The sequence below is a fragment of the Glossina fuscipes genome, unplaced genomic scaffold, assembly GCF_014805625.2.
Source record: "Glossina fuscipes isolate IAEA_lab_2018 unplaced genomic scaffold, Yale_Gfus_2 1, whole genome shotgun sequence".
NCBI classification, from domain to species: Eukaryota; Metazoa; Arthropoda; class Insecta; order Diptera; family Glossinidae; genus Glossina; species Glossina fuscipes.
The window spans coordinates 42,469,770-42,486,011 of NW_023998415.1; the positions used below are offsets into that span (position 1 = coordinate 42,469,770).

The 16,242-nt window shown below is 31.8% G+C and overlaps 1 protein-coding gene across 2 annotated transcripts in view; it reads right to left on the bottom strand.

Moving 5' to 3' along the window:
* Positions 1-540: 540 nt before the first annotated feature.
* The window catches only part of LOC119632510 (lysosome membrane protein 2), an 86,282-nt gene continuing 70,580 nt past the window's right edge, over positions 541-16,242 (bottom strand). For both annotated transcript variants that reach the window (XM_038025445.1, XM_038025446.1), the window contains exons 5-9: positions 4,854-4,992; positions 3,037-3,240; positions 2,655-2,910; positions 2,299-2,552; positions 541-1,470 (exon numbers count right to left, since the gene is read on the bottom strand). In XM_038025445.1, the coding sequence (XP_037881373.1) occupies positions 1,015-1,470; positions 2,299-2,552; positions 2,655-2,910; positions 3,037-3,240; positions 4,854-4,992 (1,309 nt within the window). In that variant the 3' untranslated portion in view covers positions 541-1,014. The remainder of the gene's footprint in view (positions 1,471-2,298; positions 2,553-2,654; positions 2,911-3,036; positions 3,241-4,853; positions 4,993-16,242) is intronic.

Genomic DNA, 16,242 nt, shown 5'->3' on the forward strand with positions numbered 1-16,242 from the left:
TAGAAATTGCCGAGAAATTGCTTTGAATGGCTTACAAAACAATAGCGTTGTCTCGAAGACGTAAATTTCCCTTTTTATCCTTCAATATGTGTTAAATTTTTATAAACTGAATGCTGTTGCACTTGTAAAGCAACTAAGGAAAATAATTTACTTTTCATCAAAAACTCGTCTTGTTCTTTTGTTAGACATGTGTTAAGTCTTGGTATGACTACTCAAAAAAAAAAAAAAAAAAGGTACTTTACATGAAATTTATATATATATATTTTTTTTTTGCTAGCATTTCTTGTTTAAAAATAAAATAATCGTGGATGACAACGTCAGGCCATGTGATGCTAGGATATATTAATTTTGTGCGAATGTATGCAACACCTAGAACAACTTGAAATGGACTCATCCATCTTTTATTATATTGATCGATTCAAAAACACTTTAAAATTGTCTGTCCGTCTGTCCATATTGTTTTATTGTGTTATAAAATCGCATTTTTTCGAGATATTTTGATGAAATTTTGTACACTATCGTGTATTCGGTTGAAAGACGAACGCTATTGAAAATGATTTCGATCGGAACACTTTTTTTCGATCACTTCCCGTATATAACGCCTTATTGCGAAAAATCGTTACATTATATTGCTAGCTGTAGGGTATGATAGAGGGTATTTAATGATGGGCCGTGTTTATGATAACCGATCTAAAGGATTTTGGTAAAGATCTAAATCGTTGTATATACATACATATACATATATGCTTTAGTATGAGTAAATGATGCATTATTAATAATTGATGAGAATTAAAATTCCTTCCGATGATGGTGGAGTTAGAAATATAAACTTAAGTAAATTCTTGGCTTTCTTTGCGTTATTACTAAACTTAAGACGAATTAAAACCTTAATATAAAGTATATGAAAAGATCACAATATGTTGTTGTTATTCTAATCCATATAAATAACTTAACCACATTATTAACTATAATTAAAATTTGTTGAACTTTGTTATTAACATATTTAAAAAAATACTATGAGCTATCATCTTGGTCAGCATCGTCATTAATCAGTACATTTGATCCCGTTTTAAGTAAAATGTAACTGTCACGATGCATTAACTTATGTTGCTGTTGAGCTATAAAACCGCTGCCACGTCGCAAAGAACGTCGTCCCATTTCTAATATTTCGAGAGTTGGATCGCGAGCAAAGACATAGTTTTGATAGACTCTCACAAAAGTATACATTATAGCGAAAGCCCCTCCTAAAATCATAAGATACGATGTTATGGGTATTATGGTGGGAGCAAAAACGGTGGCTAAGTAAATCCAACGTCTTATAACGGGCGTTAATTCGGAAACGCCTTCTTCCAACCACATTATCGGAAAATTGAAGGTGCGAAAATTTCGTACCGCAAAGACATCCTTCGCTTGCGTAACTCTTAAATTAAGTTGTATACGTACTTGGCCTTCCAGTGGTACACCTAATTTCTGTAAGAATTATTATTATTATTTATTATTTATTTACTATATATGACATTATTTACTTATTACTTATTGTTATATCCTACTTCGTTTTCGGTACGGAAGGACTTCAGATAGATTCAAATTTCAATTATGCCTGATTTAGACTGATTTAGAATCAGTTATTGAATCGTTTTCTGAATCGATCTGAGGTAATCTGTCCGTCCATCCGTCTATGTAATCTTGTGTTCAATCTATAGGTCGCCTTATTATCATATAATGATTTATCTGATTTAAGAAAATATGATGTAATTTTCAAAAGTTCACGTCAAAAATCGCTTAATAATTATATTTTGGCAATTTTTTGAATCTCTTGCCATAGAAATTGAATCTTTATATGGTAGAAAGAAAAGCCCAACTTTCAAAAGTTCTTGTTAAAAATTCGCTCACAATAACAATTTGATAGAAAAAGTCTTATCTTACTGAATATGGATCAACTAGATCTATTGTTTAGACAGCGTCATATATAGGGAAGGGGCGCTTACGAAATCAAGCCCCTTTAATTGGCGACAAAGCTAAATGTGCAGTTTGTAGCGAGGGAAACAATTGGAAAATTATAAAATCGGGCCACTTTCGTTGACGTTTTAAATATCGGCCAATATGAAGGCTTGCATGAAAAATATTTCTTCAATTTTTGGCGTTTTAATAAAGAAATGAATGATTGATTGTATTGGCGAAGCGATGATGCAGGGTATCTAAAGGTTGGCTTTGCCCAATCATAGTATTCCTACTTTATTACTATAGACGTCATCTATTATTTATTATTCATTATTATTATTATTCATTCTTACATACCGGTTGTATTTTAAAATAGGTTTGATGACGTTCTTTGCGTGGTTTTAAGCCCTCAACCGTTTCTAATAATTGAGTATCGGCTTGATAAAAATGCGGATTAGATAGATACACCGGCGCGCCATACTGGCAAGGTGAAATATTTTGTAAGCCTTTTATTGGTTTGTAATCACGTGCGTCAAAACAACGATTTTCCAAATTATGCTGCGAATCACCGTAAGAATCTTCTGGTAAATAATAAAGATCCGCATGGATGCCTATAAAATTTCATCATTTAATAATAAATGAAAAGATTTTCTATTTTGCCTTTTTTTTTTTTTTTTTTCTTTTTGTGTTTATTTCTTTTTTATAATCCTTACCGTCCTTTTTTATGCCATGCGAATATTTTAAAGGTATTACTCTGCATAAATCCTTATCATAAATATAAACTATATCCGATTTGGTTATATCGCGGGGTGGAAAAAACGAACCCTCCGATCCAGTGATGCTAGTACATGGCCTCTGTTTCCAGTGCGGTAAATAATCTAAACCGTTCAAACGCTCTATATAACCAAATTCATTCATTCCATTGTGACCAGTTTTGATGGTAGAAACTTCCGTTAGTGTGCCATTACGCTACAGTTCAAGCAAAAGATAATAAAATTTTGTAAAATGCTGCGCTTATTTTTGTCTTTTTTTTTTTTTTTTTTTTTTTTTTGTTATATATATATATATATATATTATAATAATAATAATACTTACTGCTAATAATAGACCCATTCGTTCCATGGGTCGTATATGTTTTGGATAGAAACGATGAGCTAAAGCTACTAAAGGATCATCGTAACCGAAAACTAATTGATCAGCAGTTACATTAATAAAAGGTTTAAATTTTGCTGCTGTCAAAATAACTGATATCGTTTTTGATAGAACATAACCCAATTTTGGACTTAAACTGGTAAGAGTCTGAAATGTAAAGAAAAGAAAGCAAATTATATGAATAATAAAATATATGTCGAATGCAAAAGAAAACGATTTCAATCAATAGTTCGGTCATGGAAATTTATATCATATACGTATTTTATATATATATATATATATATACATCCGAATATATATGTATGTATCCGATGTTTATGAAAATGAATCAATTTTGTTTTAATCAATGATAAAACTGAGATATTGAAAAAAGAAAATCTTTTGATGACTAAGCTTGCTTGCGATACGATCCAGGCCAATTCCAGGCTAATCGTATAATATTTGACATATGATAACAGCCATGGGACGATTTCGTTATTTCGCAATCGTCAACTCATTTGTAAATGAGTTTTCAAATTAAATAAAGGCCGTTTTAATACTGAGAGAGCATGTCATGATGTCGTTAAATGAAAAGTTTTGCATAATTTCAAAATATGAATAAAAAAAAATAAAAAAAAAAAAAACACAAGTAAGAAAATTGTATTCGGTCGTGACCGAACCTTTTATACCCATCAACGTTACTCTAAAAAAGACATAAACTAAAAAAAAGGAAAAGAACTAAATTTGGTAAAATTTCGGTATGGTGCACGTTGTTGGACTTTAATAATAACAGGCATAGAATGTAGAAAGGAAAGGTTTTCACATTTAACTAACTGTCCATACTGCGTGTGGGCATTCTAGGCGTTTAGGTCATTACCTCAATTCTTTTGCAAATTTGTAAGCGATATTTTCATTTTTTCGAACGTGAAAATGCTCAGCACAGATATTACAAAGTTGAGCAGATAAACAGATGAATAAACGAACAGACGGACATGCTTAGGTGCATTCCGAACTTAAAACTGACCAAGAATTTAGGTACATTTTGGCTAGTTTCCCGAGAGAATGCTTATCACAAACACAAAGTTGAGCAAATGGACAGATGGACAGACGATCAGGCGGATGTATTTAAATGCATTGAAGATTTAAAACTGACCAAGAATTTGTTTACTTTATGGGGTTTTTGAAGTTTGTCTCTGCGTGGCATAATGGTGTTGAAAAAAAATTAAATTTTGATACACTATTAATTATATCGGGTCGTCGTGTCGGCTTTTCCCCATTTTTGTACAAGCGTTATAGTAGCGTCCATAAATTTATCTGCTGCAGTTAATGAGTAATAAAGCAAAAAGCAATCGTTCATTTCTTGTAAACAGCAGAGGTGTTCTCTTATCGACGTGGAAGTGTAGGCGGGGTCTTTCGAACGATTAGACTCATTTTCAATAGCAAGGTTCGTGACAGCATATGCAATATTTTTCATACATTTGAAGTCAATAGCTTTTGGAATGTTCATACAGACGAAGATACGGACAGACGGACCGATGGACATGATTATATCAATTGAAAATTTGATATTCATCAAGAATATATAAGCATTTTGTGGGTTATTTGAGGTATCCTTCTGCGCGTTGCAAACGTTTTGATAAAACGAATATATCGTCTCCTTCTACGGTAATGGTTAGTTTACAAAAAAAAAAAAAAAAAAAAAAAAAAATGCAATATTAAATTTGAAATCAAGATGAATGTGTAAAGTGCATAGTAATAAATAAATTATTCTCTCAACTCACCAATAGAGGTATATTTGGTGTCACTATCGGAGTATTCTTATCGATACTCAGCTCAGGAACAAATTCAAGTATTTTCTTATGCTGATATGATACCGTAAAGTTATCATGAAATTTAACATTCACTTTTTGCATATCTTCTCTGTAAAATGAATTAAAAAAAAAATTTTCGTATATTTAAATATTAAAAAATTCGTATATATATTTCAGTTTTGAAATGAGAAAACGTATATATGGAAATTATTAAAATTATTTAATAATAAAGCTAAAGTCAAGGTTAGAATGCTTGACCTTGTAAATCACATACCTAAATAATTACATATATGTATATGCATGTAGATAAGTACATAATATATGTATAAATAAATGAAAAAGTTGTTTGAAAAACTCTAAACTAAAGTTTGTTTAACCACTAACTAACTATACTACGATATGTAATGACGATGTTATTTAAAAATGAATGTCAAGTTTAAAGTTACAAAAACAAAAACAAAAAAAAAAAAATCGATGCAATTTGCATCAGCACGCTTGCGTATGATTGCAATTTATCAAAACCAAACAAAAATATTCATGTATTAGAAAAGTGTTTACAAAGTGTTTGGTTTTTTTTTTTTTTTTTTTTTTCTTGCACAAATCGGCTTAAAACCACAAAATCGTCTAAACGTTATAGTTTTTCTAATAAAAAATCCCAAGTTTGCGAATCTTTATAGCTATGTCGTAAAAGTGTGAAATATATTATCTTCTCTTGTTAAATTTTACATTAATTCATATATATATATATATATATATATATATACATATGTGTATACATATGCATATATTATTTTTATAAAAAATTATTCATAATTTATTTTAAATATTTTTTTTCTTTTTTTTTTCAAATACTTTATAGTGGATTTGTCCTATTTTCTTGAAAGCATAGATGAAAAGTTTCCAAAATAAAGTAAATCAACAAATTCGTCATCATTACGTAGCTCTTATTTAGTTAGGCAGGCGGCTAATACCGATTAATATCTCGAATAAGTTGGAATAGAAATTAAAGTTAAGTACTAATGCCAATATTTTTATAACTTTGCGCCTGGCATCCACTAAATGCGGTGCCTTTACGCAGGTGCATATCGCATATTGATTTCAGGGTTTAGACAGATTATGAGGGCTAAAAATATATATATATGTACATATTAGGAGTTTGCATATACTTTGGCCATTTTTTCACTTGAAAAAGAAATTTATAGTGGAAGCTTGGCATGATAGATTATAGTCAAAGTCTTAAGAGTATGGTCATACCATTCGCGATTTTACATTAATGGCTGGCTGTCGGCCAAAAACGCTTTCGAGGGTAATTACTGTGCCCCAGTCAAAGTCAAAGTCTGCGTCCATCAACGATATTCGGCATTTTCATGTGAGTCTGAAAAACGTGAACCATTGCAGTTTGGAAGTTGCAGCGCTTTATTTTTGTGAGTGTGCCTTTCCGAGCCTACTGCTTTCACCGCCGCCCGATATACGCAATAATGGTTAGAGAGTCTATATAATATGCGTAAATAGATCTTTAGCATTTTCCAGATAATAACGCAATTCAAGTTCAGCCATGACCCTAACACAAGAGACCGCAAAAAAACATTCCACCAGATAATTCCAAAAACCATTTCCATTCCACTTATATTGTTTGCTAGGATCATAATTGTTTACGGGTTGTGTTTGTGTCAGTCGAGCGTTCCTTTGTTCTATCTTCTTATTAGTCTGTCATCTCTTGACTCTTTGATCAGAATTTTTCTAATCATAAACATAAATATTTAAAATTTGACTCACACGGAATTAGAGACAAGAAATATTATCACAAGTAGCTTGCAATTTTGAGATTGCGACGAATGATCGACTAGGCAATCTATTTATTAGAATCCTTTACCCAACTCAAGGAGTCAAATTGCTTAGCGTCTGATGCTATGGCCATCTTGAACTGTGCCTTCACAGTGATAGTAAGTGTTTGCAAAAATATTGATCACTTTTTCATTTGAAAAATGCATTTATCCTGGAAAATTGGTACGATATACTTTAGTCAAAATAGTTTCGGTCATTTTCTGCAACATTTTTGGCAACGTCATGCCGAAAGTACTTATATTGGTTTGGCAGCGATCCATGCCCCGATCTATTTTCGCACTTCTTCAGCTTTGCGGAACCACGTGCCAACCAAGGCATGCTGCACAATTCTGAACAAGTGGTATTTAAGAGACGCCATCGTTTTCTACAACAAGTCGATAGCTTCGATTGATTGATTGATTGAAGACAAGGCTTACAGCTTTTAAGTTACTGTTACTCTACCCTCTATTCGCTTGAGTGGCCGAGTAGGTAAAGGATTTCGATTAACAATTCAATGGTCGTGGGTTCAAATCTCAAGTGGGATAGAATTTTCATTAAAGCCGGTAGCTTTTTAGATGCTAGTGCTTCAAGATTTCAATCTTCAACTCATTTCTCTGGCTACATTGATTGTAATAGTAATGGGTGAGAAAATTATATTCGATTAGGACCGAAACTTTTCAAAAAAAAAAGCTAAAATATATATTTTTTAAAATTCTACAATTTTGGATGGGCGTGACTAATTTTTGATATTTTTGTAGAATAGTTTTGTGGAAATTTGCATCATTTGTCTTCTATAGGTTATAAGCAACAAGCAAAAGACACGGTAAGCAAAGGTGTTCTCAACTTTGATTGTACAGACGTTTGGATGTTGTAGGCCTGTTCTTCGACCTGCTTATGTAATTTTCAAGATCTTTTGCAAACATTTTCCGAACGGGAGAATGCGTCGATTAGATATTACACAGTTTGGTAAATAAATAAGTGGATAGATGGACAGACGTCTGGACGAATTTGCTCAAGTCCATTCTGAATTTGAGATTGGCCAAGAATTTGTACACTTTAAGCTTCTACTTCTGCATGTATGTCAATGTATTAAAAAAAAAATTATGTTTTGATACACTATTGGAATATTAGGTAAGCGGGGTCAATTTTTCCCATATTCTCCACCCATAGAATATACGCTCGATTTAATATTTAAATTTTTCGAAAATTTGAAATGTTCATTTTATGCATCCAGCAAAACAAACCAACGAACGGATAGATTTCCATATATTATATTATGCAAGCAGGTAGACAAAGTGACCAACAGACAGATTTGTAAAAGTGGATTTCGTATTTGATACTGATCATGGATACGTATTAATTAGAGGGTCTCTGAAGCTTGAGGCTTCTGAATATCGCAAACGTTTTAACAATACGATCCCTGTATGCCTGGACTTGTCGTAACGCATATAAGAAATTAATAATGTTTTGTGATATATTAAATATTTTAGTTAGTAGTAGTAGTAATTAAATGAACATTAAAATATATTAACTAAATTGATAGTAAATGAAGTAAACGTGATGTAGCACATTGCTTTAGTTATTAAAAATGATAACAAATTATCGGAATTATGATATATGAAAAAAAGGAAACGATATATAAATAATTTATTATTGACGCCTTCCATGCAGGCACTATCGCTTTCAATACAGCTACGCAAGCATTGATGCACTCCTTTATCAGTTTTCAATACACTGGCCGATGTGAAATTTTTCGGCTTTTTTTTTAAAGAATTTCTATACCCATCACCGAAGGATGAGGCAGATATTGATTTTATCGAAACGTTTGAAACGCGCAGAAGTACGCTTCAGAAATCCCACATTGTATATATATTCTTGATCAACATCGAATTTTCAATTGATATAAGCATGTCCATCTGTCCGCATGTATGAACATTCGAAAAGCTATTGACTTCAAATGTATTAAAAATATTGCTCGGAGCTTGGTATTAAAAATAGGCTTAATTGTTCGAAGGACACGCTGCCACACTGCCACATAGATAAGAGAACACCACTTCTTCTTTCACCTCTCTCTATCGTTTTTTCTTTCATTATTCATAAATTACATGAGATAAATTTATGGAAGCTACCGCAACGCTTTTACAAAAATGGTGAAAATCCGACACGCTGACCCAACATTATAGTGTATCAAAATTAAATTTTTTATCAATACCTTCTTACCACGCAGAAAGAAGCTTTAAAATCGGCCAAAAAGTATATATATAACATTCTAAATCGATTTAAGCATGTCCGTCTGTCCGCCTGTCCGTTCGTGTTACGTCCTGGCAGAAACATTGGAAGTTGTTGGTCATTGGTTGGTTGGACCGAATCGGTCAAAGGACACGTCCCCAGCGTAAACACGTAAACTGAGAAAACCCTATGTTTTTCAAGACGAATAAAAAATTTGATTTTTTTTTGCTCATTTCTCATAAATTACATGTTTTTTTACTTGTTTTTTTCCTAATTTCAACAATTTTGTTTTACTTAATTATTATTTATGCAGAAGTTAATGGTAATAGCAAATTTGTCTCATTAAAAATCGAACTTTCTAGTAAATCATTATTATTGCATGTTTTAATGAACAACAATGTCATCGGTAGTTGTTTGTTTTTAAAAAATTTATCGACTAATGTTTGCATAAATAATTTATGGAAAGTTTGTATTTTAATATATATAAAGAATTTGTTGTAGCTAGACTTTCAAGTGGAAAAATCCATTGTTTTTATACTTTCATAGAACCAATAAATAAAATAATCATAAGAAACGCTTATGAATTTTAATATTCATATTTACGATTAAAATTATCGAAGACACGGTGCGGAGGGGAGAAAAGATGTTTTTATAACACCTTTAACAGCCAATAACCATAGTTATAGGACCTACAGATATACGTATTTATGTTTGCCATCACACGTGACACACTGATGTAATTTAGTCGTGTTTTTAGGTTTATATGTCGGTTAGAAATTTCAACTCAAAGGCTAGGGATTTAAATAAAACTTTCAAATTTTGTCTTTACGCTTTCGCATCAGCGTTGCATTTGATGATTAAAGAAGAGCAGGCAACATCTGCAAACACTCACTACATATATGAGGTTTGAAAAAAGTTAGATCGCCGGCTTCTACAGGGAAAAATGACAAAGCAATGGGAAATATCAGTCCATATAACGATTGAATTCGATGACTTTGATCTTTTCTCTATATAGACTAACAGTTTTCCATTTATTGTTATTGATTTATTCAGCGTTTGCCAACGCTAATCATGGGGCGCTCAAAATTTTTCTTCTTCCCTCAGAAGCTTATGATGACGCTGCTCTTATCTCAACTGCTCAACGGCAGTTGAGATATGAGTTGGCATCAATGGGTTTAAATTTATCTGATAATGCCATTTTTTAGCAACTTATTGCTGAAGTTGTCCAGGACACACTATTGCCACGCGAATGGGAAGTTCTGTTACACCCAGCGTAATTACCAAACATGGCATGGCGTCTGCTCAATTACCACTTGCTCCGATCTATGCCGGATGACTTGGCTGGCACGCGATTCCGTAAAGTTGAAGAAGTGCTTAAGTGGATTGGCGGGGATCGGTCACTGTCAAAACAATATAGAAATTCTTTCGATATGATAGCGCCATCTTGCCGAAAAATATTGTAAAATATTATAGAAATTGATGGAAACTATTTTGCTTAATTTGTATTTATTTTCAAATATAAAAAAGTGATCAATATTTTTGCAAATACCTAATAATATTATAAATAAAAAACTAAAATAATTTTGAGAAAGAAAACCGCGATAATTTCATTCATAGCTTGCGATCTAAAGCTAATCAAATCAATTTGCTGTCGGTATTTATTAAAGCCCGGCATTTACAAAAAGTCCCAGCTGGCCATCTAGCAGTCATTGAAATAATTATCGATTTGTAAATATTTCTGCTGAGTGATGTGCGTGTGTTCAAGGTTCGCTTCAAGTAAATATGGCTTTCCCGCTTGTCGTAGCTACCGTCGAAAGATGGCGTTATATATATCATATTTGATTTCAATTGTTACAATATGCGTTAGGACATATGCGTCATGGACCCTATACAATGCATGTCCGTTTGCATAAGTATGAGTTTCTAAATAGCTTTATAAGTAGCAACTGACGTCCGTTGAGACTTGAGAGGTCAAAGAGTTTTTCTTGAATTTGTCGAAAGTAAAGTTAAGGTAAATTTAAAAAAAAAAAAAAAATGTTCTATATATTGTAATATGCGATATAATATATGCTAATAAATAAATAATTCTTTGCTGCTTTGATCATTGCAATAACGTGCCACAGGCTTTATCGCTTTCAGAAGTTCATTAGTATAGAAAATGTTTGGTTGTTTCCGTGGCGGAAATTTTAAAGTTAACGACATGTCGTTCTTTAGACTCATCGATTTGTCGATCAGATATTCTCCAAAATTCTAAGTAAGCGATGAGAGCTGTGCTGATATACGACAAGCAAGAAGCGCAAGAAAGGTGAATAGACACAATAGTGAAAGTTGCAGAAGCCGTAGTACATGCTGTACAATGCTGTGGAGTTAATTAAATTGAAAAAGAATCGGTCGCTTTAACCTGGCCAGGTGATTGAGTTCATTGTTATGCCAACAATGCCATTGTGTAGTTGAGGAAGAATATGCCAAATCGCTTAATAGGAAAGATGACGTCGTGCCTCACGATTTGGTTGGAAAATTTTAATGCATCAATCGTATCTTGGACTGGTTCAGTTGTTCGCTCAGAAGTTATTAAGCAATGGCATTATGATTTTACGAGACTGGCGGAAAGGACTATCAATGAGAATGGTATTTATATGATTCAATAAAAAAATGCCTTCGAGTTTGGATCAAAAGGAAGTCATAAACTATTTTTTATTCCATTATTTAACGATTTGCGTTAACTCTTTGCTTAAGTTGAAGTGTATTCAGCAATCGTTTCTTGCTATTTATTATTTCATTTCATTATTTCATTTTAACTGTGAAAACATGGAATTGTCTAAGAATGCTTTATTATTAGGCCAAAGACTGCTGTGATATATGAGTATATATCTTATATATGTATATATGCCATTGCTTTTATTTAAAAAATTTTAATCGAATTTATATTAGGGTTATAGACAAGTCTTAGCGAGATAGTCTTTAAAATTGAATTGCAGAGACATCTAACTATGGCTATGTAGAGAGATGGAAAGCCAACATATATAGATAACAAAGAGATCATTACAGAAGTTGCATTTAAATTAATAAGATTGCCATGATTAGTTACTAAAAAAGTTTTACTTACACTACTTACAATAGTGACAATAGGTTATAGGTATCGTAAAGAAATCAAAAAAAAAAAAAAAAAGAAAGAAAGATTTATATATGATTTTAATTCCTAATTTACTATTAATAGTGCAGTAAGTTTCTGATCTCAATTTTGAGATCTTTCTAAATGAAGAAAAAAAAAAAAAACAAGCAAGCAATGATGGAAACCGTCGCTAAAATTAAAAGATGAAAACGGAAGTTTATTTACAATTGTTTACTTGCTTTTCGTATTATAATAATAACAACAATATGTATGCAGTTAATATTGTGTTTACAATGCAATATGCTCTTGATTTATCTTTATATATATTTTTTTGATTTATATATATATATATATATATATATATATATATTAATGTGATATAAATTATACAAATATATATTATGACGAAGATGTTATGATGTACTGACATTAATATGACATGAACGAAAATCCTTCAATAAACTGGTTCTATAACAACAGTCAATCAACAAACAAACTTGGCATTAAAGTTGTTGTTATTCAGGCATCATTATCATCATCGTCATCACAGGCATTAATAGCAACAATTTTAAGGCGTAACACCTATGATTGGTGTAATAGATGCGAAAGATAATACGAAACGTTGTTGTTGTTTTAATATTAAAGCGGTTTCTTTTCATAAATTGTTGTATAATAGAATATTAAAGCAACTTATGCTTTCAGCGGCGATGTTTAGAATGCAAAATAAGCAAAAAAAAAAAAAAAACCAAAAAAAACCAAAAAAACAAAAGAAAAAGCCTGCATATGTACGAACTGTGAACACCCATCATTGCCGTTACAATTAATTTACAAGAAATCACATAGAATTTCTTAAGGGACGGTGATGTTTTTTTCGGTTTAAATATTTCGTAGAATAATCAAAAATGATATAAAAAGATGCTTACGGTCCGGTCTGAGTAAAGTCGCAGAGCTCTATAGCTACAAACTAGGTGTTGAATTTTAAGCACACACACACATACATACACATCGAGGTAGGGTATTAAAAAAAGTCGCGCAATGGTCACTACATTTTGAGCTGTACTCTCTATTCGACCTATAAATCGTGTACGATAGAAAAAACCAGACAAAAAATAAGAAGAAGAAGAAAGAATTGTGCTACGAAAGTTTTTTGGTTTTAATAAAACTCAAATATTGTTTTTGTACCATACACCACTTGTCGTACAAGAGCATATTAAGTTTGTATGGATGCAACACTCAAAATGACTTGAGATAGACCCACCTTTTATTATATTGATCGATCAGGTTCAGAATCATGTTTTTCTATTGTCTGCCTGTTTGTCCGTCTTGTTTTAACAGAGCAATTGAGCAATTTTTGAGATATTATTAGGATAAAATCGTGCGCACTGGCGTGTCTTGACCCAAAGACGAACGTAATTGAAAACGATTCGAATTGAATCATTTTTTCGAGCAATTTCCTTATTTTGAAAACCGCACACATGCGTAACTAAAGAGTGGTATACCTAGCGCTTGCAACAATATTCACTTAGTTTCATATATTGTAGTATAAGACTTGGCTATAGATCCCTGGTTAAAAGGCCTTTTATGAATCGCTTCGCTTACCAATTTTGAAAAATGACCCAATTTTTATTGAAAACAAGGTAACATTCTTCGACGGCCTTAGTTGGAAATAACCGTAATTAACATAATGCCTGAGAGTGTTTTTTAAAGTTTATTTTCATCCATTGGAGAATTTCAAAAAAAAAAAAAAAAAAAAACGAGAGAGAGGTAGTATATAACAAATAGGATAATTGAGCGAATAGAGGCGACTGTTTTAATTAGTTTATATAAATATATATCGCATGTTACAAAAATCATCCAATATATGTTTTAGATAAAAAAAGTAAAAACATTATAATTGGGCAAGGTCGAGCATTTAATACCCTATACCATATTGTCTAACATAATTCTGACTTTTTAAAAAAATTATATTTTGTTTCTATATAGAGGCATATTTTTCATGTGCATATTCACGGGGCCCAAAACAGTACCTAACGTAAGACAAGTTTAATCTTTACATAGGATAGAATCCAAAAATAGGTGTAGATGGTTCATGTTTTGTAGAGCTCACTTTTGTATGAAATTACTAAAATATTGTGGGTCGATCTCCATCAGCACATATTAAAATTTAGACTTTTCTGCTCTTCAGTGGCTCAATTTTTCTGAATATCCTTGTTACGATAGGATCCAAAAAATAGAATGAGATGGTTCAAATTTGGTAAATTTCGTTTTTTCATGTTAAATTACTATTACGATATTATTTGTATCGCGTAGCATCGACAACTATATCTTTTCGATGTATGATCTTCAGTTTTTGTTATATGAGAAGGGATTCAAAAATTGCCCCAGCCGGCCCAAAGTTTTCATACCAATTTAAAATGCCGGAATACTACTTAGCCACTTTTATCGAGAAATTTTCAAAATTGCAATTTTTTTCTATATATAATGACTTTTTAATATAAGACCTTATATGGGGAGTGGTCGAAAAATGGGACCGATCTAAACCATTTTCAATAGAGTTCGTTCTTGAGTCAAAACACGTCGCTTGTAGCTTGAACACAAAACTTGCATGGGCAAACCTTAGACGGACACACGGACAGACAGGCTTAGATTAATTCAGATTATGATACGATATAATCGATCAATATAATAGACGGTGAGTTTATCTTGAGACCTTTTACGTGTTACATGGGAACGCGGTCTATACCACAAATGGTGTAGGGTATAAAAAGGAACAGATAGATGAACGAAGGGGAGAACTATAATTGAAAAATTTATTTATTCTCTATAAAATCACTAAAATTAATAAAGAATACCTATTATAGTATATCTATATCTATTATTATAGAAAAACGTCGACTTTAAAGTAAGGCAAGACGGGTTCATGGGAATGCGAAGCGAGCAGAAAAATTGATGCTGTTTTAATAAGTATGAAGAATATTACGCGCACGTTATGCGATAATTATTGACTGACAACTGAATGCTGCTTGAATAGGAAAGTCATTCTGAAATTGAGTTTATGGTATAATAAATAATAACAAAAAAAAATGTTTGTAAATACAATGAATAGTAAATACGTATGAATTCGTATGCGATTCGAGTTTCATTCATACTTTATCTAAATATATTTGATATCGAATGTGTATCTTAGCATGCATTAATAATTATTATTATTAACACTCAAACTAATTAATTACTTATAGTCGCGTTCTCGACTTTCAAGTAATATAAATAAATGAATATCTAATTATTGCTTAATTAATTTACCGTTAAGCTTCATTCATTAATTTCTTTTTATAATAACAAAATACATTTAAAATAGGAAGTAAGTCTTTGATAAAAACAAAAAAAGAAAACAAGAAGAGAAGCAAGATAATTTGGAACTTGACTAGCCTTTGAACATATGCTCAATGAAGAAATCCTGCTTTGTGCATTCGTGACCAGGAGGAGGATTATCGTGCTTAATACCGATTTTCTCAGTTAATATAATAATACATTGGGCGGGAAATTTTGATCGTATTTTACTACCTTGCATATTATTTTTTTTTTGTCAGATCAGGGCGACCCGGTAGGATAATTACTATTTAGGAATATTAGGGGCATTTAAGGCATTGATCTGAAATCGAAGCGACGCATCGATTACCTGCAAAAACTTATACGACGCGCTGGATAGCAAAGTTGTAAATGTTTGCATCCACTAAAGATGATTTCCAAAATTTGCATCTGTATCAAGTCTTTGCAAATACAAATGTTTTATTTAAAAGACGATAGAATTTTTTCGCTAACCTAATATATTAGTAAAAATATGCATATGCATATATAATCTGTAATCTAAATTAACGCAAGATCCGATGTTTTTGCTTAAGACATTCCAAAATCTAAGATAGTGAGTTGAAATTTAATGAATTAATTTTTGAATAGATTTTTACGGACTTGCTTTGAAAAAGCGTACAAGAACGCCTGCAGTGAACTTACATAACTAAGCTTACATTTCTCTTAAAATGAATTGTGAATATCAATCGTTATTAGTAAGTAGTGTGTGTATATATGTGTGTGTGTGTGTAAATGTGTGTTTGTATGTTTAATAGCAAAGTAAGATATCACATGAATCAAATAATGTTTACCGCGTGGTAACCAAACCATATCTTAAATTGAAAA